The sequence below is a fragment of the Narcine bancroftii genome, chromosome 7 (assembly GCF_036971445.1).
Source record: "Narcine bancroftii isolate sNarBan1 chromosome 7, sNarBan1.hap1, whole genome shotgun sequence".
Lineage (NCBI taxonomy): Eukaryota > Metazoa > Chordata > Chondrichthyes > Torpediniformes > Narcinidae > Narcine > Narcine bancroftii.
This window is the reverse complement of record NC_091475.1, coordinates 78160143-78182243: the sequence shown is the minus strand read 5'-3', so window position 1 is coordinate 78182243 and position 22101 is coordinate 78160143. Positions and strand designations below refer to the sequence as shown.

Below are 22101 nucleotides of genomic sequence, written 5' to 3'. Positions count from 1 at the left end.
GTATCCAGAGTGAGGCTGTTTATAGATTGAGACTGTATCCAGAGTGAAACTGTATCCAGATTGAGACTGTATTCAGAATGAAACTATATCCAGTTTGAGATTGTATCCAGAGTGAGGCTGTTTATAGATTGAGACTGTATCCAGAGTGAAACTGTATCCAGATTGAGACTGTATTCAGAATGAAACTATCTTGTAGCCCTGTTGGGAGGGAAACTGTATCTAACTATATCCAGAGCGAACTGTATCCAGAGCGACACGGTATCTGAAGTGAGACTGTACCTGGAGCAAGACTGTATCCAAAGTGAGACTGTACATGAAGCAAGACTGTATCTGGAGTGAGGCTATATCCAGTGTGAGACTGTATCCCTAGCAGGTTTCAACTATTACTGCTGCAGGATGTGTGGCCAATGGTCATTTCCAGTTCTGTTTTTGCAGGGTCGTCCAGGAGCTCCAGGAGTGCGAGGAGAACAGGGTCCACAGGGACCGCATGGTCGTCATGGGGAGCCTGGACACAAAGGAGCGAAAGGACACCAAGGAGCTGAGGGGTTCAGCGGACCAGCTGGAGACAAGGTGGGTCGGATCGCGTGTAACCTGACCCCTAGGACCAGGTGGGTCAGACCCATGTGTAACCTGGTCCCTGTGATAAGGTGAGTCGGATCTCCATGTAACCTGAAGAGAAAATCGTGGCGTGCTACGGCCTCACCGATACAATTACCAATTGAAATGTCCTCTCCAGTCATGGATGTCTCCAGATCTGTGGCACTTCACTCACTGACTAACCCTTAGAAGGATATCTATCTCTCAGACCTCTCCTTGAGGCAGGAGAAGCTCCACCCAGCTGATTTCTGACCCCACCGCTGACCCTGGCTTACATTGACCTATCCCAGCAACAACCTGAGGACCTTGTGTCAGAGGGTTCCCCCCCACACTCCTGTCTTTTCCCCCAAATCACACTCTCCACACCTCATATTATTCTGGGGCATCCTTCAGAATGTCCTTCCATGCCTTTAGACCACAGAATAGTCCTGGATCGAAGCCTAGTTTCAGTAGCATTGGAGCTCATCCAACCTCCCCTGACCCGATCCAATAGTGTGCACCAACCACCCCAAACTCCACCAAGCCTGAAACTCCTCCTGCCCTCCCCGGAACTCAGGAAGGCCGGATTGCCACCTCTGCGCCCACATAGGGGGTTCATGAGGATGGATGAACTCTGACCTTGCCTGATTTGGGCTCCCATGAGAAACGGGAGCACACCTCCCCACCCCACCCCACCCCCCCCCCCGCCACTGCTCAAAGAAGTGAAACCTCACTTCGCCCTCCCCTAAACTGCACTCTCATTCCCTCACTCTCATGACCTTCCCTTGGGAATACGCTGGGATCTCCGAAAGGCTGGCATGTCCTCAGTGTGACGCTGCCAAAGCCCACCTCAACAGGACATCGGGAAGACGTCAGGAACAGGCAGTGGCAAGGGCTGGAGCAGGCCTATGCCCCCTCCTCACCAGCCCCCCCCCATATTGAAAGGAAGATGAGAGCAAGGGGTCCACAACCCTGTCCTGGGCATGTGGTCAAAGGGAAGAGTCAGGCCTCAAGGTTAATGTTCCCTCTCTCTTATTCAATCTATATACTTTTTTTAAAAATAGGGACCAATGGGCGTGCCAGGATTTCCAGGGAATGACGGGATTCCGGTGAGTTCCTGATCTTTGGATCCATCAGGGCAATAGCAGGACTGGGGGGAGTTGGGGGGAGGGAAGGGAAGTAGAGTCTGGGAATGGTGAGCGTGGATTGAGGTTTGGGAGGCTGTGTCATGCAGCACTGACCCTCTGGGGATGATTGGGGAGGGTGGGAGTGGCAGGTAGATGGCGGGGCAGGCGTCGATCAATTCCCCAACACTGGGTTTGTTGCTGATGAGGCCAACTACTGCCATGCCATCTGAAAACTTGTTGACACTGTTGGAGCGTGATCTGGCGATCCAGTCATGGGCCAGTAGCGTAAGCAGGAGCGGCTGAGCACACGGCCCTGAGGGGCGGCAATGTTCAGCATGACGGTATCCTACTGCCAACCTGGACAAGTTCCGTTAGGAAGTCCAGAATCCAGTTACAGGGAGCAGTGTTGAGACCCAGTGAGGACTGCTTCTCCACCAGCATCATGGTTGTATTAAACGCCGAGTTGATCAATGAACAGCAGCCTGGGGTATGAGGCATCGTTCGTTCTCCAGGTGGGTCAAGATGGAGTGGGGGGGAACGACGTCAAGGCTATAGTATCGTCAGTGGAACAGTTCCAAGTGAAATGGGTCCAGTGTCTCTGGAGGTGTACTTTTATGCATTCCATCACCAGGTACTGGAAGCATTTCATAATGGGGAAGGTCAGAGTCACTGGGTCACTATTAGTGTCATCCTCTTTGGTAGGTGGGAAGTGGTCCCTGAGGCTGTCTGTATAACTCAATAATGCCTCTGATGAATCTTGGTTATAGGGCCACCCAGGGCAGCCTGGTTCTCGAGGACCAGCTGGACAAGACGGCTGCAATGGGACCAGGGGAGATGCTGGTGAACGAGGAGTGCCCGGCATACCAGCTTTGGTCGGTCCTCCTGTAAGTATAGGTCCTCTGTTAAGAAACCTTGCCAGGACAAGCAAGACCTTCATTGCATCGGGGGTTAACACGGCACACATGAGGTCATTCAGCCCATTGCCCCTGTGCCGGCTTTGCAAGAGAGGTTCCAACTCTTCATGACCACCCTTCTGCTCACCCGGAATGAACAGGAAAAGCTGCAGATGCTGGGGTTGAGTGTGATACACAAGTGTGCCAAACAGTTATCGAGTCACGTAGTTGTAAATGTCCTGCCCATACAAGTCCCACCTGCCTCTGTTTGGCCCATTTCCCTCTAAACCCTCCTATCCATGAATTTGTCCAATCTTAAACATTGCAACGGTACCTGCCTCAACCACTTCCTCTGGCCGCCCGTTCCATACACCCACTACCCTCTGTGTAAAAAAAAAAGTTACTCCTCGGGTTCCTGTTAAATCTCTCCTCTCCCCCCCCCCCCACCTTAAACCTACATCCTCTTGTTGCTAATTACCCTGTGCGTTCACCTGATCTATGCCTCTCACGATTTTGTACCCCTCTCCAGGTGAAGCAAAGATTCACTTGTACTTCCCCTGATCCAGTGTACTACTTTTCAATGTTCACAATGTAGTCTCCTCGGCACTGGAGGTACCAATGTAGATTTGGGTAATCGATTTTGTGGAGCATCTGTCCATAGGAGTGACCCTGACCTTCCTATTGCCCGTCACTTTAATTCTCCCACCCACTCCCACACTGACCTTTCTATTGGTCACCTACAACACTGTCACAACAAAGCCCAGCACAAAGCTGTGGCACATGCCTCATCTTCCATCTGGGTAATGTAGCAGCTTTCTGGACTCAACTCTCCAACACTTCTCCACTCCCCTCTGGCTTTCCGTCAGGTCGTGGACTGGTCATTTCTGCCTGTCTTTCCTGTTTCTCTTTGGTCCCTCCGTATGGTCTGGTCTGCTGGCCCTGTTCTGCAGCCTTTCTCTTTGTCACACGTGATGCAGACAAAGAAGCTTCATGTGCTGGAAGATTTTTTTTTTTAAAACTGCAGATGATGAAAAGCCGAAATTTAAAAAAAAAACCCACAGGAAATGCTAGAAACACTCAGCAGGCCAGGCAGCATTTGTGGAAAGGGGAACAGGTAACGTTTTGTGAGAAATGGAAATAAGAGAAAACAAGCAGCAGAGAAGATGGATGAGGGGTAGAGCAAGGGGAATATCTGTGATAGGGTGAGAATAAGCAGCTCAATACCAGTTAGAAACACATTAAGCTTATTTGCTTATATTATGTGCTATAATGAACGAGACTGAGGGACATGACCAAAAGACACACAACACAAATGGAATGAGAAAAGCTCATTGAAAATGATAAGGGGCAGAAATGGCCAATTCTGGGCCAGATGGAAGGAGAGAGCAACTCAGCTGGAGAATCCAAGACAAAAGATAAGGTGGTGTTTCTCAAGCTTGCATTCAATCTCGTTGTGGTTGAGGTTAGAATGGGGTGGAAGAGGGGGCAGCAGGTTGGGATATAAGAGCTCTGCAAATCCATGACCCAATCTGTCGGTTTTTTAAAATTCTTTAAATATTTTAAAAACTTAAATGTACTGTACATAACAGGTCATTTCAGCCCACGAGTCCTTGCCACCCAATTTATACTCCTGGTACGTTTCGAATGGTGTGAGGAAACTGGAGCCCCTGGGGAAAACCCATGCAGACACGGGGAGAATGTACAAGCTCCTTACAGACAGCGCAGGATTTTCCAGTAAACAAGAATATCCACACAGCCTCATCATATGTGAGATATTCCTTTTCTCCCACCATCTCTCTCTTCCCTTCTCTGCCATGGAAAATGAACTTCTCTCTTACCCAGTTCTGACAAAGCGTTTTGGACCAGAAATGTTTCCCTTTCTATAGTGTTATTCCAACTTTTCCCTTCCCTGGCTCACTCCCACAATCCTGGTGGCTCCTTCTGACCCAGTATTTCTCTGGTTCTTATTGGATCTGCTTCCACCACCTGTTCACAGCATGTTCCCGGGAAAGAGCAATTTTAAATATTTAAATTTTTAAAAAACGTAGACATACAGGCCATTTTGGCCCACAAATCTGTGCCGCCCAATTTACACCCAATTTACCTACACCCCCCAGTACATTTTGAACGGTGGGAGGAAACTAGAGCCCCTGGGGAAAACCCACATAGACATGGGGAAAACATACAGTCAGTGCGGAATTGGAACCCCAGTCCCAATTGCTGGCACTGTAAAGGCATTGTGCTAACCACAACTCCCACCATGCTGCCACTGTGCTGCCCCTCCTCAACCATGCTGCCTTTCCGCCAACCGTGACACCCCACGCCAGCCATGAAATCCCACACCAACTGTGCTACCCCTAATTTGTCCACATTACAATGCAGTCTCTCAGTGGGGAAACATTCTGCCCACTCCACATCTTGCCTTCCGATCTGTGTCAATGTTTGCAGTTTCTCTTTATCTCTTACCACAATGTCTGAAGCTTCTGAAAGCCCCAGCCATTGGCAAGTGAAATATATTGTACCTGTCCCAGGGCAAACCTTGGGGAGTGACAGCTTATGAGGTTAATCATACCCAGGCTTTAATTAAGGAAGATAAGGTAATGTTACTTCAAGCTTATGGAGGTATATGTGGAGTTTGCGCACCAGGTGACACTTCGAGGTTGCTATGCTTTGGAGAGCTTTCTGTTGGGCTGCGCAGGGTTGACAAGGTGTGGGGAGAGGAGGCTTGAGAATGTAAGAGGTGGGGATGAGGGTGATGGGAAGAGGGAGGTGAAGGATGGAGCAGACCCACTGACTACAGTATGGGGACGTGAAGGAAGAAGGTGCAAGTGTTGGTGGGATTACCTCCACTACAAGGAAGATAGATCTGATCAGAAATACTGGATGCCAGGACAGGGGCACTTCTCGGGAAAGAGCAGAAGATCCCATCAGGAATTGTAGATCCCGGGACAGGAGATGGTGAATAATAGCAGTGTCTGGGATGGAGCAAAAAGACAAACGATGAGGGCAGAATGCTTTCATTTGGTGTTGTGTCTACAGGGCGTGCCTGGAGAGAAGGGCCAGAAGGGTGAACCTTTCCTGGTTACAGCGGAGGGAAAGAGCCACAGGGTGAGTTCCATTGTCATTGTACTGGTATGAACTCCAGCAGTTAGGCTACCGTTGCTCACAACTCACTCCTTCTCGGCCACTCATCCACAGCTGGGCAGCTCCCCAATGCCAAGTTAACGTGTGCTTACAGAATGGGATTCGATTAGAAAATCTATGGAAAGCAAACACCTAGAAGTTTGGGATTTCAAAAATAGCCTGAACTGTTTTAACCCACTGCTCGTTATCCTTGAAGTGAGGGCCTTCGTGAATCCTGTCCTTCATTACAGCTCATTCTTTCGGTGGCCAGGGATGGCCCATCACTGACTCAGTAACCCTGTCAGTCCCTTCAGAACACCCTGGGTCTGACTTTGACCTGGTCATTCAGTGTGACGGTAGCACGTAGCCCAGGTACCAGTCAAGATGTGAGTCCGATCCTTGACCCTTTTACACTTGGGGCAGGAGCAGAGTGTGAGACATTGCGAAGATGTGGTAATGTCCTCCTTGTCTCCACAGGGTCATCCTGGAGCTCCGGGCCTTCCTGGGCTTCCGGTAAGTGTTTAACTTTGGGTGGGGGTCTACATGTTCTAAGTGGGAGGGAGGAGTGTGCTTTCCTGTCCTGTGTCCACAGGATCTACGCAAGCCCACCGCCAACCACCAAGGGAAACTACTTCTGCTGAGGCTTCTTCGCCTGAAGCATGAACTCAATCCAGTTTTGGGTATTGATGGTGTCCTCAGTAACCTGCCCAATAAGCAGGAAGTACCCAAGGCAGGGTCCCACAATTCCCCCACACACCCATCCCTCCCTGCCACCAATCTTCCTGCCCACCAATCCATCCCTCCTCTAACTTCTTCCCAACCCTTCCATCAACCTTGCCTCACATCAGTCAACTCTCCTCTCTTCACCAACCCATTCCCTTCACTAAACATTCCTCCACAACTACCTCCTCTAATATTTCCCAAATCCTTCCCACCAAACCTTCCCACCCTCCATCATCCCATCCCACCAACCCTCCCTCCCCCCACCTTTTCTGAAATTTGTCTTACCTACTTACCAACTCCTCTTGTCATTCCTTCCCTTCCACCAATCACCCCTCACCAACTCCTTCCCTTCCACCAATCACCCCTCACCAACCCCTTCCCTTCCACCAATCACCCCTCTCCAACCCCTTCCCTTCCACCAATCACCCTTTGCCAACCACTTTCCTTCCACCAATCACCCCTCTCCAACCTCTTGCCTTCCACCAATCACCCCCCAACCCCTTCCCTCCCACCAATCACCCCTCTCCAACCCCTTCCCTTCCACCAATCACCCCTCTCCAACCCTTTCCTTTCCATTGATCACCCCTCTCCAACCCCTTCCCTTCCACCAATCACCCCTCTCCAACCCCTTCCCTTCCACCAATCACCCCTCTCCAACCCCTTCCCTTCCACCAATCACCCCACTCCAACCCCTTCCTTTCCACCAATCACCCCTCTCCATCCCTTCCCTTCCACCAATCACCCCTCTCCAATCCCTTCCTTTCCACCAATTACCCCTCTCCAATCCCTTCCACCAATCACCCCTCTCCATCCCTTCCCTTCTACCAATCTCCCTTCTCCAACCCCTTCCCTTCCCTGCACTGTAACATAATTTAGTCATGGCTGTGCTGAGGGAGTTCACTCTGCACTGATATGCCGCTGTGTCTCCTCAGTACAACAGGACATACTCCTCATGGTAATAACTTTGCTTTTTTCTCAGGGTGCAACTGGTCCTTCTGGACAGAATGGCCAAAGAGGTCCCCCAGGCATGCGAGGACCACCGGTATGTAGCATATTTGGGATGGTCCTGCACCCTGAGGCCGTGGTGATTTTCTGGGACGCGTCCCGTGATTGTTGTCTGTTTACTGTGCTTTTTTGGAGCTCACCACTTGCACCTTTGTTCACAGGGAGCTCCTGGACCTCCAGGTGTTCAAGGACCCAAGGTAACATTGTCCATTGATCTTCCATTAACCCTCCAGATATTTACATTACAGACCCGAGGCCACTCTGCCTATCTTGCATGTGCTTGTTGATAAAGCATTGTCATCTTCCATTTCAGTTATAATCACTTCCCATCCCTCTCCCTCTCCAATTTCCTCTCCCTCCCTTTTCATCTCCTTCCCTCCCTCTTTATTTTTCTCCTTCATTCTCCCTCCCTTACCCCTCCCTCCCTCTCCTCCACCTCCCTCTCCATTTCCTTCTCTCTCCTCTTTTCCTCTCCCTTGTTCCCTCTCCCTCCATCCATCTCCCTCTCCCCCTCCCTTTCCCTTTCTCCCCATCTCTCCCTCTGCTTCCAATTCCCCCTCCCTCCTGCTTCAACACATACCCCTCCCCTCAGAAGACCCTTCCACCTCTCCCTCCACTTCCAACTCCTTCTACCCTCCTCTTCTAACAATGAGTATTAACTTCTCACCTGATTTGTTGGGGGGGCTGCAAAACCTGCGCATGTACCACTGCACTTGTGCCCACTGGTGCATATGTGGATGGTACTCCCTGGAGTGCATTTTGGTAACATCTGCTTCCTCCAGTTAGTCAGATCTCACCAGGAATTCCACAGGGTACTCCCAACCATATGCAGCACCTGCCTGAGTGAGGTGTAATGCAACAGGCATCATGCATCATGAAGCAGCCACACCATCTCATTGTGTGATTTAAAGACCCCTCCTGATTCAACACTCAAGCCCTGCCCAATGGTCAGAGAGACTTAGGCGATGATGTCTCCTTGGGGTTCTGATCAGGCACCAACACTGGGGGTAGCCCTGGCTAGGCATGGGCAAGAGCCCTAGATCCCTGAGATCTGAGACATGGTGCACTCTACCCCACGTCTCCTTCCACCAATCACCCCTCTCTGTCCTCCGCTCCTCTGGAACTACATGTCAGGGGCATCAGAGACCTGTGACGAGAGGCCAGCACACCACTCTGCTGGAGAAGGGGCGAAGATCCAGCAGCAGTTCACAGGAAGTGTAGGAAATCCCTCTGATGTCCCTGCACAGTAACACTAAAACAGGTTAGATCTTTATCAGATCTCTTTGTGTGGAATCCCTCTGTGTTTTCTGTCTGGGCAGAGAGCAGACAGTCGCCCACCTCTTTGTAGACTGTGAATTTATTAAGTGTGTCTGGAGAAGGATGCAAGGGTCCTTGTCATGGTTCATCCCCTGCATCAGAATGACAGAGGACAAACTGCTAGATCATTAACTTGGTGAAAGGCGGCCTTTGGTCTGCCCAAAACTTGTTGGTCTTTCAGTAAACAAAGATGTTGGTGAGGGAATGCAGCCCAGCAGTGCGATGACTGATGAAAGGCTCTGTTGAAATGGTGGCAGTAATGTTAACGACATTCTAACTGGTTGATCCACAGGGGAATGACGCAGTCAGTTTCCAGGGACAGAAGGGGGACAAGGTTGGTGAATTTCTTCCTTCCTGTCGAGCAGAGGGCCGCGGCTGGTTTGGTGAGCGCAAGCTTGACCCAATGCACTATGCCGGGCATGGAGCTGGGATCTTCATCAGTCCACTCACTGCAGAACTTCACCCACAAAACCAGTCAAACCACCTTTACCAATGGTGGGACATGAGATGGGAGGAGGGCAGAAGGTCTACAGGCCAAGGGATTAGTAATGAAGGGGTGTGGAGAATATAAGGTGCAGACTGGGAATGATCAGAGGCTGAGTGGCAGAGAAAGGGGAATGGAATCAATGCAAAGTAAGCTCTCAATTCAAAACAAGAATTGTCTACCTGTCTCATTTATTCTGAATTTCTCTCTGATAACCTCTTTCTCTCTCTACCTCTTTCTCTCTCTCCCCCTTTCTCTCTCTCCCCCTTTCTTTCTCTCTCATCCTTTCTCTTTCTCTCTTTCTCTCACTCACATTCACTTGAGATATAAAGATCCCAGCAATTTTCTGTCCTTGATGAGAAGCCATTTGTGGCAAACCAAACAGGGGTTATTAGATTTCCAGTGCAGCCAAGGATTCTGACCAATGCTCCCGGGTGGTGGTGAGTTGGAAGTATGGAGCGGGCACTTTGGGGTCTCTACATTCATAATACTTGCTTCCACCTTTTGACCACAGGGAGATCCAGGACTTCCGGGAAACCCTGGGCCCGGAGCAAGCTCTGGAAGTGCAGTCACCACTTACATAAAAGGAGATGCAGGAGAAAAGGTAAAGAATCAGAGCCAGCAAATGTCATCGTGCCAGGACTAAACTGGCCCAATGGGTGGGAAACGGAGAGCTTCCCCATTAGGGTAGCCTGCTCTCTCCTGACTTGTTTGTGCACTGAGAGAGCCCATTGCTGAATCCATCTTGAGGGATGAGAGCAGAAGAGGGGTGATGTTGCCAGGCACTGGAGGCACTCAGGTCAAAGTCTACCTTTATAGTGACGACATCACCGTCTTCTGTTCAGACATATAATCGGTCCGCACATTGATCAGCATCTACAACCAATCTGAGTCTGCATCTGGTACCAGGATAAACTGAAAGAAGAGCAAGGCACCGACCAGTCTGCCATCCCCTTCACAGTCAGATATGACTACCTGTAGAAATTGGGGATCTTGTTTTGAGGGGTCAAGGCGTGCAATAAAAATAGGTTGGTGTGGATCACAAAGATCCATCAGAAACTGATACTGTGGGAACAGCGATCACCAGGGTAGAATCTGGTCATCAGGTGCGAGACTGAGGTGATCCAACGTCCGCACCTCTGCCCTGGCGATCACCAGAGCAGTCTTCTGGTTCATATGGGGATCCAAGATGGAAAGGATCTGAAGGGTCGCCAAGTACAAGTCTCAGACAACAGGAGCAAGGGGGTATCCAGCATGGCCCTCATCCTGATGACCACCTTCATTGTTGGCTGCATCAGGCTGTGCATGGAATCATGGTATGAGGGCAGTAAGTGACACCATGTGCTGAGGTTCTTCCTGTTCCAGGTGTTGCAAAGGATGGGCCACACGATAGCCCAGTCAGTTTGACTATCCTTTGTGGAAAAGTTTTTATAGATGGACACCTCTGACCTCAAGTCCATCAGGTAGTGGTTAGCAGGTAATGTCCTGCAAACACCAAGAAACGAGGATTCGATGGATACAAGTGGGTTAGTTCCCTGAGCAGTCTGTCCAGGTCATCTGGTAAAAGGCCTCATTGCCAGTGCATACTGATATGCACTAGGACTTGGCCTGGCTGGTAGTGAGAGAAGCCATCCCAATCAGATCCTTTCTGTACAACCAGAGTATCACCCACAAGGCTTGTTACCCTCAAGACAACTACAATAGAGTGGAGACAGTCACCCACCTCTTTGTAGACTGTGGATTTGCTAAGTGTGTCTGGAGAAGGATGCAAGGGTCCTTGTCATGGTTCATCCCCTGCAGCAGAATGACAGAGGACAAACTGCTGGAAGATATTAACTTGGTGAAAGGTGGCCTTTGGTCTGCCCAAATCTTGTTGGTCTTTCAGCAAACAAAGATGCTGGCAACTGACATATTCCAGGCTGCGAATCCAATTTAAGGGGCCCATTTAGGAGAAGCAGAACTGATGGAATCCTACACTGTGAGAGGGGCAGACCTGAGGGAGAGACAAATCGCGGGAGCAGTGGTACTGCATGAGCTCTGCCGTTAACCAATAATTTGTTGTTTTAAAAATTGTTTCGTGCTAGTGCAGAGGTCACTGAAAAGCGTGGGAGTGCATTCTCATCTCGGTAGTGGTCATTTTTGGAGGAAGAAAGAAGATTTTGGACTGCAAGGTCTTTGACAGTTTGAGTGCTGTTGGAGCACTCAGACAGTGGTTGGTGTACCACCAGGTATGCTACCACCAGGTGTGTGGAACCTGGGGAATATTGCATCTTGGGAAGATTCAAGATGGAAGCCTCCACATGAGGTCTGGTGTGTGTGTGTTCTGTCTTAGTGCTGTTTGCTTTAGTTCATAAATCTAATTGTTTAAAAAGAACCCAAGTCTCTTGATTGTAATGAAAGAAATATCACCAGGAGTGGAAGAAACACCAGGAATGTGCTGCTGTGCAAAGGAGTGAAAGAAACACCACAGTGTGCATAATGAGTAACAGTCAATATCAGCAAAGAAAATATGGAGAGTATAAAAATTCCTCACACTGTAAAATGGACTGGAAATACCAACCATGAGCGAAGGCTGTTTAAACAAAATTTCATGCTGTTCCTGCAAGCCAATGGAATCGATAGCAAACTGGATACATGGAAGCTACTTGCCGTGGCAGGACCTAAAGCTCTAGAGGTTTTCAACACATTTATTTTTGCTGAGGCAGAAGACCAGAGCAAATTCAACAAGGTTATCGAGATGTTGGATGAACACTGTTCACCAAAGTAAAATGAAACCTTCGAGAGGTATGTGTTTCACTCGCACATGCAGCTGCAGGGAGAGAGCTTTGATACTTTTTTAATAGACTTGACATTAAAAGCAAGAGGATGCAATTTTGGACTGCTGCAAGATTCAATGATCCATGATCAAATTGTGTTCAGAATTAATGCTAATAAAATGAGAGAGTGTTTGCTGTGAGAGACAGAGCTTACCTTACTTGGAGCTGTGAAAATATACCACGCCAGTGAAGGTGATTGTGTAAAAGCCAGTGAAAATGAAGGCATAGTCATAGCCATGGTATCTAGACACATACACAAATAAAATATGAGACACAGGAATCAACAAAAAAATGGAGAGACATTCAATTGTAAATGATGTGCCATTAAACGAGAACCCAAACAATGCCCAGCCTATGGGAAAATCTGTAACAAGTGCAAAAGGCAGAATCACTATGCAAAGCAATGTTTTCCCAAAAGGAAGCAAGATAGAAGTAAAAGTGTATACGCTATAGAAGATATCACTCTCCGTGATACACTTTTTGTGGGCGTGATTGTGCAGGAAGTGAATAGTGTCAAGCTGGTTAAATGGACTGTGCCACTGCATACAAATGGAACAAAATATTCCTTTCAAGCTGGACACGGGCAAAAGTCAATTGATCTGTGAGCACAACATCGGGGCAATGAAGATAAAGCCATCCATCCATGCAAATCCTGTACTGCTCAATGCCTACAGTGGACAGAGCATCGACTTGAAGATACATGTAAACTCAAGGTGAAAGTTAAAAATAAAGAGCATGATCTCAGGTGGACATTAATCACTGCTCGGTGACAAAGCATGTGAAAACTTAAGCCTAGTCAAGAGGATGTATCACATTAACAAGGACCATACATAGAACAGCGTAGAGGAAATACTGGATCAATTTCCAGTCATCTTCGAAGGCTTTGGAGTTCTACCATTCACCTATAAGATTAAAGAGGACACACAGCCAGTAGTGCAGGCCCCAAGGTGGGTTCCAGCGCCACTAAAAGAAAAGCTCAAGATGGAACTCAACCGAATGACGTCACTTGGGGGCCATAAAGAAAGTGGACGAGCCCAGAGGATGGGAGAATTCAGCGGTGTGTGTCAAAAAGATCGGTGACCTACACGTGTGCATGGACCCAAAAGACTTGAATGCCAATATAAAGAGGGAATATTATCAAATTCCAACCAGAGATGGAATTACAAGTGAGATGGCCGGTGCAAAGTTTTTCACTAAATTGGATGCATCCCAGGGCTTCTGGCAAATAAAACTGCATGATAGCACAAAATTGTGTACTTTTAATTCACCATTTGGCTGATACTCCTGTCTGAGGATGACTTTTGGAATTTCCTCAGCTCCAGAAGTGTTCCACAGGACAGTGGAGCACATCATGGAAGGCATAAATGGGGTAGAGTGTACATTGATGACATGATCCTATGGGGATCCACATAAAAGCAACACCGTTAAAGTGCTACAACACATCCAGAAGTATGATTGAAGTTAAAAACAGAGAAAAATGTCAGTTTGGTGTGAAGGAAATCACCTTTCTGGGAGATAAACTGTCAGAGGCAGGTGCAGAGGCAGAAAAGAGCAAGGGGAAAGCAATTTTAGAGATGCTCAGACCCACTGACAAAAAATGTGTATTGAGAGTTCAGGGAATGATCAATTTCATTGGTAAGTTCATACCAAACCTGTCTTCCAAAACAATGTACCTGAGGAAGTTATTACAGGACAGATGTGAATTCAAGTGGACAGACAACCACGAGGAAGAATGGGGACAACAGAAGACCATTCTAACTATATGTGAGTGGGAAGGGAAGGTTGAGAATCACTGCTCTAGACCCAATTGTTACTGAAATATTTTGCTTGAGAAAAATTGTCATTGGCCCATTTCCTCTGGGGTTATGAAACCGTGCACATAACGAGTCAATTAGGTACAATTAAAACAATGGTTTTCAAACCTTTCCACCCATCTTTTCCTACCACCATAAGCAATCCTTTACTAATCACAGACCACTGATGGCAAAGGGATTACTTAAAGTGGGTTGTGAGTGGAAAGACAAAGGTTGAGAACCATTGGCCTAGAGGAGAATGTTAGCCATACTTCAACATCAGAGCTGAGTTGAGTGTTCTCAATTGGCTTCTACTCCAACAGAGCAGATTGTCATTCCTCAGTCACTGTGACAAGAGATGCTGAAAAAAGTGCATGAGGGGCACCTAGGAATGGAAAAATGCAAGGGGAGGGCCAGAACTGCTGTTTATTGGCCAGGGATAAATGCTGACCTTGACAGGATGGTTTCCAGCTGTGAGACCTGTCTGAAACATCACACAAAGCAGCCAAAGGAACCCATGATAATAACTGACTTACCATGGCAGAAAGCTGGGACTGATCTGTTCCACATGATTGAAAAGAATTACTTTCTGGTTTATTGATTAAACATCTCAAGGAAAGGGGATGATAGAGTGCTACCACCAGGAGGAGACACAGATGGAGTGTGTGGTGTCTGAGTGTTGAATCTTGGGAATGCTGTTGCATCTTTGGGATATTCACGATGGAAGCCTCCACATGAGGCCTGGTCTGTGTGTGTCCTTGTCTTAGCGCTGTTTGCTTTAGTTCATAAATCTAGTTGTTTAAAAAGATTCTAAGTTTCTTTATTGTAATAAAAGAAACATCACAGTTAGCACGTTGCCAAGGCTGTCTCTGGACTTCGGTGAGAGTTGGGTTGTTACCATCAGAAAGCCCACTCCCAACCAAAGACTTCTGCTCAGGATGAATGGGAGAAGAAGATTATTGATGGCACCTTGGTCTCATGAGGCTGGAGGAGTATCTAGCTGACCCAGAGGCAGATATTTTTCCCTGCGCTTGAGAAGAATAGTGCTGTAGTTCTCATTGCATAGATATTCCTGTGGAAACTCTGGATTCAGTGTGTGTTCTGCTTGTAGGAAGACAGTGTTTCATATCAGCAGGTGCGGTAATTACTGACTGCGTAGGATTTTCATCATGGCGAGCTGCAGCTCTAAGATGGCAGCCCCTCGGTCCTACGCAGCAGTTGCAGCTCCTGGAGGTAGGGCTCCTGCAGAGGCGTTGGCCTCTGCACAATGCCATATAATTGTCCATCAGTCTGGAAGGAGATTTAAAAGCTTGCCTCAGAAGCTGGGTGGGAAGAAGGGTATTTTCGCGGTAGATAAATTTCACAGAAGATTTTGTTTTTCTTGCAGTCCACTAAAGAGGTGACCCTGGCCCTGAGTAAGGGGATGACGGTGGGCTCGTCAACCCGGTGGAGCCAGTGACACCCCCCTGGCCCATGTAGAAGGTGGTCCTGTCTGCCGTGTATACCCACAAGCCTGATGCGGCCCTTTTCCCTCACCTGCGATCTCTGGGGGAGGTGAAATCAGATGCTGCTTTAAAGCCTGCTGCACCTGGCAATAAGTCACTGTATGGCTTTAAATGGCTCGGGGGTTTTTTTGCAGTTAGCTCAGGGTGGGGATGCTAAGGGGCAGTTCCAGGTGGACTTTAAGGGAAAATAATTACCACCTGTACTGGGTCAAGGGGTGTCCGAGGTGCTGGGCGCATTCAGAGGGATTTCCCTAACCGGCAAGCTGTTGACTCCACCTTGACACTGTGGAGAGGTACAGCTAGTTTTTCTTCTTCTGTCCCCCCTCCAGCTGTTTCCCCCCCCCCCCTGCCCACTGTGATGGGACAAATGTTGCCAGGGAAGAGCATGAGGTGGAAAGTGCAGGGGGTGGATTCCTGCTAAGGGAAGGAAGGCACGGAGAAGCAGGAGCTGATAGTCTCTGGGGGTCAACAGGGGCCTGAGGGAGTTGGGGAGAGTGATGGGGTATCCAAGGCTGAGGATTCCTTGGAGATGGAAGTCTCTGTGCCTCAGGAAGCAGGCAGAACAAAAACACAGGAGACGCGTGTCCACAGAAGAGGGAAAGGGGTTATCTGAAGAAGAGGATTTACCACTAGTAAAGGCTGCATGCACGGGGTGTGCCTTCCTGGAGCTGGAGGGTGACCCAGTTGCATTAGAGCCACTTGAGAATGGTGATCTTCCCTCCATCGGGGCTGCGTTCCCCGAGCAAACATCTGAGAGATTCCGCTGCGCAGGAGGGCGGGGATCTACCCTCTGGTGCAGCTTTGCTCCAAGAGTGTACATCTCCCAGTGAGGTAGATGGTCCCAGAAACCAGGGGGTTACCTGAGGGAGGAGGGTCACCTTGTGAGGTGGTTTCCCAGATGGAGGCCTCTATTGAGGCAAAAGTTCCTGTTGAGGGACATCCGGCCCCTGGATCACCAGTCCACTCTGTTCATGGATCACCAGCACATTCTGTGAAGAAGGGTGACCTGGGTGTTGGCTGCCTCCATGTGGCCAGTAACATGCTCAGACCATCATCTGGTGTGGGCGGCGCTCAGTCCGCTGCCCGCTTAGCCAGGGTCGGCGTACTGGCATTTTAACAACTAGCTGTTGGACAACCACCAATTACAAGATTCATTTAGTCATTTCTGGGTGACTTGGAGTGGGAAGTGGGGGGAGGTTCACCTCCCTCAGGCTCCGGTGAGATGTGGGCAAGGCTCACATAAGGTTGTTTTGCCAGGATTACAAAGGTCAAATGAGGAGCGCGTGTCCAAGATCGAGCGGCATGAGCAGAAGCTGCTTGACTTGGAGTCCCAGCTGGGGCCGACCACTGAAGATTCACTCCTTTGGCAGAGCTACCAGGAGAAGGAGGTGCTGAGGAATCTGCAGCTTGAGACGTCCCAAGGCGCATATTGTGAGGTCACTGGTTCAGATGCTGAGGGATATGGACTGTGCCTCACCGTTTTTGTTTTCATTAGAGAAATCTACAGGCAGCCAATTGCCTAGGCTCTGTACTGGCTCAAGTGATCCACCCTGTCACGGTCCTGGGCCAATCCATTCAGGATGACATCCACCTCATCCGGGACCTGGTCAAACTGTTCCGTGATGCCGGTCTGTCGGGTGCCTTTCTCTCTCTTGAGCAGGAGAAGGCATTCGACAGGGTGGATCACGATTACTTTCTCAGGACCCTACACGCGTTTGGACTGGGGCCATGTTTCAAGTCCCACATCTGATTGATGTAAGCTGCGACAGAGTGTCTCATCAAGCTTAACGGCGCCTTTTTGCTTTTGCAGGGGGTGCATCAGGGTGCCCCATGTTGGGCAATCTGCGTAGATCTGTTCCTTTGCCTTTTCTGGAAGAGGCTGACAGGTCTGGTTCTGCACAAGGCCTGTAGGAGGGGCAGTCCTGAGGGGATGGCACACAGTTGGAGGGGTAGTACTAAGGGAGTGCCGCAGTGACGGAGTAGTGAGGGAGTGCCACAGTGTATCTACTGGTTTTCACGTGGACATTAAACTGAAGACTTGTGTAACCCTGGAGTGATGTATCAGATCCCATGGCAAAATTCTGCTGAGGATCAGGAGAGAGCTCCCTCCTCTTGTCTTTCATTGGTGGGAGAAGTTGAGCATTTGGGGGATGCTGTTCAAGAAGGCTGGGTGAGTAACTTGAATGTGCTTTGTAGATAGTCACACAACAGTAATTGTGCTCCAGTGGTGCAGGGGGGGGTCCAAGGTAAAAGGTGGGTGTAGCGCATCGAATGACTCAAAGACTTGTTGACTCAAACCAAGCCTTTTATTAACAAAAGACTGGAGCGTATTACATCAAGGTCGACCAGTCCAGACTGAGCTGGGTCTGGTTAGGAGCACCCCTTTATGACTTGCCAGAAGGTGTGACTATGGCTCTCAGCCAATCACTACTACTATATGTAAATATATACAAATATATGGTGATCGTGTCCTATACTATCACAGTGGGGAATGGATAAACTGGGCCCACACCTTCTCCAGGGCATTCTGTCCCTCCCCCAGGACTAAATCTCAGCAATAGAAGATGCACTCATTTCTGAAAGACTCGCAACTGTATCCTTATTACTGTTCCTCTTCCTTCACAGGGTGAAAGAGGAATTCAAGGATTCGAGGGGGAAATTGGAAGCCCCGGGAGCCCGGTGAGTCTGAATTGCCAACAATGAGGATTGTTCAAAGTAAAACATTGAACTTTTTGGCTGGGATGGGAGACTTTCCACCCCTTCCCCTCTTCCCGCACCAGCTCTGTCACTTTGCAGAGTCTACTCAGAAGGAGGGCAGGATCTGGAGTATTTCCGTTTAGAGGAGTGACAGGATTAGTCCTGGTCAACATGGATTTATGAAAGGGAAATATGCTTTAACAAATATTTTCAAATTTGTTGGGGCTGTGACAAGAAGATTAGACAATGATGAACCAGCTGATGTCATTTAGACTTTTGAAAGGCTTTTAATAAGATCCCACACAAGAGATTGGTGCATACAATTAGAGAATAAGGGGTCAGAGAAAATGTAGGGGCAAGGATAGAAAACTGATTGGCAGTTGTCCTTTCCAAATCAGCAGACAGTTACCAGTGGAGTACCACAAGGTTCAGTGCTGTGACCCCACCTATTTACAATGTAGATTGATGATCTAGTCAAGGGGATTGTTTGTAATATCTCTGTGTCTGCAGTTGACTCTAAGCTGGATAGCAGTGCGAGGAGAGACGAAGATTCCGAGAGGCTGCAGGATGACCTGGACAGATGAGGAGAAAGAGCAAATGTATGGCAGATGCAGTATAATGTAGATAAATGTGAGGTGATCCACTCTGGTGGCAATAACAGGGAGGCAGATTATCAAAATGGTGATGTTAGGAGAAGGGGCGGTGCAATGAGACCTGGGTGACGTGGTGCATCAGTCACTGAAGGGTGGAATGTAGGTACAGTAGGTGGTGAAGCCAGCAAACGGCGTGGTGGTCTTCATAGCAAGAGGTTTGGAATGTAGAAGCAAGCTGATTTTACTGCAGTTGTTTAGGGTCTTGGTGAGAGCACACCTTAGGTATTGTGTACAGTTTTGTTCTCCTAATCTGAGGAAGGACTTTCTTGCCATTGAGGGAACACAGCAAAGGCTCATCAGACTGATCCCTGGGATGGCAGGATTGACGTATGAATTGGGACAGGATAGACCAGGGTGATACTCAGTGGGATTTAGAAAAATGAGAGGGGATATCATTGTGACATATAATATTCTGACAATATTAAACGGGTTAAATGCAGGAAAAATATTCTGGATGTCAGGAAAATCCAGGACAAGGGGTCACAGTCTAAGAATAAGTAAGAAGCCAAGGACTGGGATGAGGAGAAACATCTTCATTTCAGGAGTTGTAAACTTATGGAATTCCCTGCCACAGAGATTTGTAGAGCCCAGTTCATTGTGAGTTGGATATGGTTCTTTTGGCTGATGGGATCGAGACATACTGAGGGAAAGCAGGAATAAGGTACTGAGGTCACTGATTTTCCATGATCATATTGAATGGTGGAGCAGGCTTGAAGGGCTGAATGGCCTTCTGCACCTATTGTCTAAGGTTACATGAAACATCTGGTTCATTGCTTTGTCTAGGGAAACCCAGGACCACAGGGTGAGAAGGGCGAAATGGGAGTGATGGGATTACCAGGCCCAAGGGTAAGTTGAACTGGCATAGAAAGAATGCTTTCTGAAGCCTCACCTTGTCACTGAAGTCATGCCCAGACTTTCTATGTGATTCCAGGGTGTCAGCGGCTTGGATGGACTCCCAGGTCTTGATGGGGAAAGAGTGAGTATCAGACCGTCTGTGAAACCCAATGAGTCACCTTCTTCTCGCACCTACTTGTACAAGCTCGAATCATGGAGTTGCACAGAACAGATTTATGCCTTGGTCTCATCCAACCCTCGCCGATTGTGAAGCACCTAGCGACACATCTGATGTTTGTTTGCTTGGGAACTGTCCAGGAACTCCTCTAGAACTTTCAGAGCTTGGATGAGACAGTTTGTCAGAAAAGATTTTGAGTAAAAGTTTTCTCTCAAATGTTATTATTGATGAAGGAACTTTACTGTTCCTATCAAACTCAGATATTCCATTCTCTGATTATTTTGAAATCCTGATGTATCAGCATCTGCTCACCAGCTACTGGTTCCTACTCCCTTTTGTTTAAAAAAAGTAAAGGTAACGGTTCCATTATAAACATCCCAGACTTCTTTGAAACTTCCCTGGTTCACTGGAAAGTGCATTGTTCTGTGACATAGCATCTGAAAGAAAAACATAAATTAAAAGTGTATTGGTAAACTTCAATACCTGATATCTGGACTCCCTGATATCCGGAACCCTTGGGGGACAGAGTGTTCCGAATTTCCAATTTTTCTGGATTTCAGAAAGCCAGATTTAAGCCCACCCAAATTGTGCTGCCGTATCCACCCCCACCCCCTTCCAGTCACGCTGCCATCCCGCCCCCCCCCCCCCCACCACCTCGCCTGCCCGACTCGCACTGCTGGTCTCTCGCCTGCCCGACTCACATTGCCGGTCTCTCACCCTCGCCCGCCCAACTCACACTGCCGTCTCTCTCCCCACTTGCCAGATTTTGGAGCTTTCCGGATTTTAGATGTCCGGATAAAGGTACCTGTACTGCATCTAGAATATAGATTGTGGCATCCTTTGGGAGGTTAGTAGCTTATTAAGAACCTGGTGCACATTATAAATGGACAGATAGTGAGAGAGGGCCCTGGGTAGCTTAATGATGGTGAAACAGCATGCAACTCAATGGGGATACACCAGCCCATTGCAAAACAACAGGAGGGGTAACAGCAGAAAATTGCAGTGGAATTTCCAGGTGGGGGGGAAAAAACACTGGGACTATCCTCTGATCCACCTTGAAAGTAATGAGATCACTAGAGTCTCTTCAGCTTCAATGTTTCTCACCCTTCACTCCCATCCCAACCTCCCCCACCACCAACCCCTCCACCCCCACTTCCCGACAGGACCAGGTCCAGCTCCTCCTGGGCAAGCAATTATGCCCAAGCATTTGCAGTTGCTCCAAGCTTTGAGGGAAGAGATGAAACCATTTCCATCTTCTCCAACCCACGTCGGTCTTACAGGAAGATTCTAGGACGAGAGGGCACAGCCTCAGAATTAACACTTATGAGGGTGAAATTTATTGCCACGTTCGGCTGCGGAGGCCAAGTCATTGGGGAGATTTAAAGCGAAGGTTGATAGGTTCTTGTTTAATAAGACTGTCAGAGGTTATGGGGAGAAGACAGGAGAATGGAACTGAAAGGAAGGTACATCAGCCATGATTTGAATGGCAGAGAAGCCTCGAATCGCCAAATTCTGTTTCCAAGTTTATGGTGTTATATTTCAATCTCCAGGCAGATCCGGATCCCTGTGTGTTTTTTTTTAATTTTGGCTCAGTCCAACAGTATCCTTGCATTGTTCTGCAGAAAAATATCTAGTGTTCTGAAAGTGCACAGATCTGCACCTCCTCTCTGCAGCAACGTCTGCTGCAATGAGTCTGCTGTTCAGATTCAAGGGAAGGCTCCATTAAACAGATAGGCTCGGTGATTGAGGCAGCAGGGAGAAATTCCATTGAAGCTATGTGTGTCTAACTGTCTTTTCTGACTGTCTTTTTGACCAGGGTTTTCCAGGTAAACCGGGTATTCCAGGAGGTGCCGGATGGCCCGGAATGAAGGTATTCCCTTTCCTGATCATCTACTAAAATCCGTGTTTATTTCCAGCATGCAGTCCTAATTCAGAGGATAACTACTTGATACTCATCACTGAGTCTTATCACATGGTTACTCACCATGAAGTTGAGCAGTGTTTCAGCCGGATTTCACTAGAGCCTGCACCTCCAAACCTCTATACTGGCAGGGTGCCGATATGTCCAATTTGCTGGTGTACTGTGCAATCCAGGGGCTGCATAATCAGCATGCTACACAGACTGAGGTCTGTGTAACCAGTGTGCCAGAAAACTGTCTAACCAGTGCACTGGGAGCCCAGAAGCTGGGTAACCAGCCATCTGTACAACCATGGATTGCGCAACCAGACAACTGTGTAACCAATAGGATGCACAGCTAGAAGTCTGTGTAATCATTAGGCTGTGTTGTCCCGGAGTTGTGTGGGCCTGTGCTCCAGCAGTGTGTGCATCCTCAGTTCCTCTGTAATCTCTTGGTTCTGGGGCTGAGTTCACAGAGAT

The 22101-nt window shown here is 48.4% G+C and overlaps 1 protein-coding gene across 5 annotated transcripts in view; it reads left to right on the top strand.

Moving 5' to 3' along the window:
• Window positions 1-22101, top strand: part of LOC138739043 (collagen alpha-2(IV) chain-like) — a 171842-nt gene that overhangs the window by 82152 nt on the left and 67589 nt on the right. For 4 of the 5 annotated variants that reach the window (XM_069890422.1, XM_069890423.1, XM_069890424.1 and 1 more), the window contains 13 exons: window positions 436-570; window positions 1641-1685; window positions 2471-2587; window positions 5636-5704; window positions 6197-6232; window positions 7422-7484; window positions 7609-7644; window positions 9057-9098; window positions 9763-9852; window positions 17988-18041; window positions 19496-19558; window positions 19644-19688; window positions 21541-21594. In XM_069890422.1, coding sequence (XP_069746523.1) covers window positions 436-570; window positions 1641-1685; window positions 2471-2587; window positions 5636-5704; window positions 6197-6232; window positions 7422-7484; window positions 7609-7644; window positions 9057-9098; window positions 9763-9852; window positions 17988-18041; window positions 19496-19558; window positions 19644-19688; window positions 21541-21594 — 849 coding nt within the window. Of the gene's footprint in view, window positions 1-421; window positions 571-1640; window positions 1686-2470; window positions 2588-5635; window positions 5705-6196; window positions 6233-7421; window positions 7485-7608; window positions 7645-9056; window positions 9099-9762; window positions 9853-17987; window positions 18042-19495; window positions 19559-19643; window positions 19689-21540; window positions 21595-22101 lie in introns of all 5 variants that reach the window. The other variant, XM_069890426.1, reaches the window with a different exon arrangement.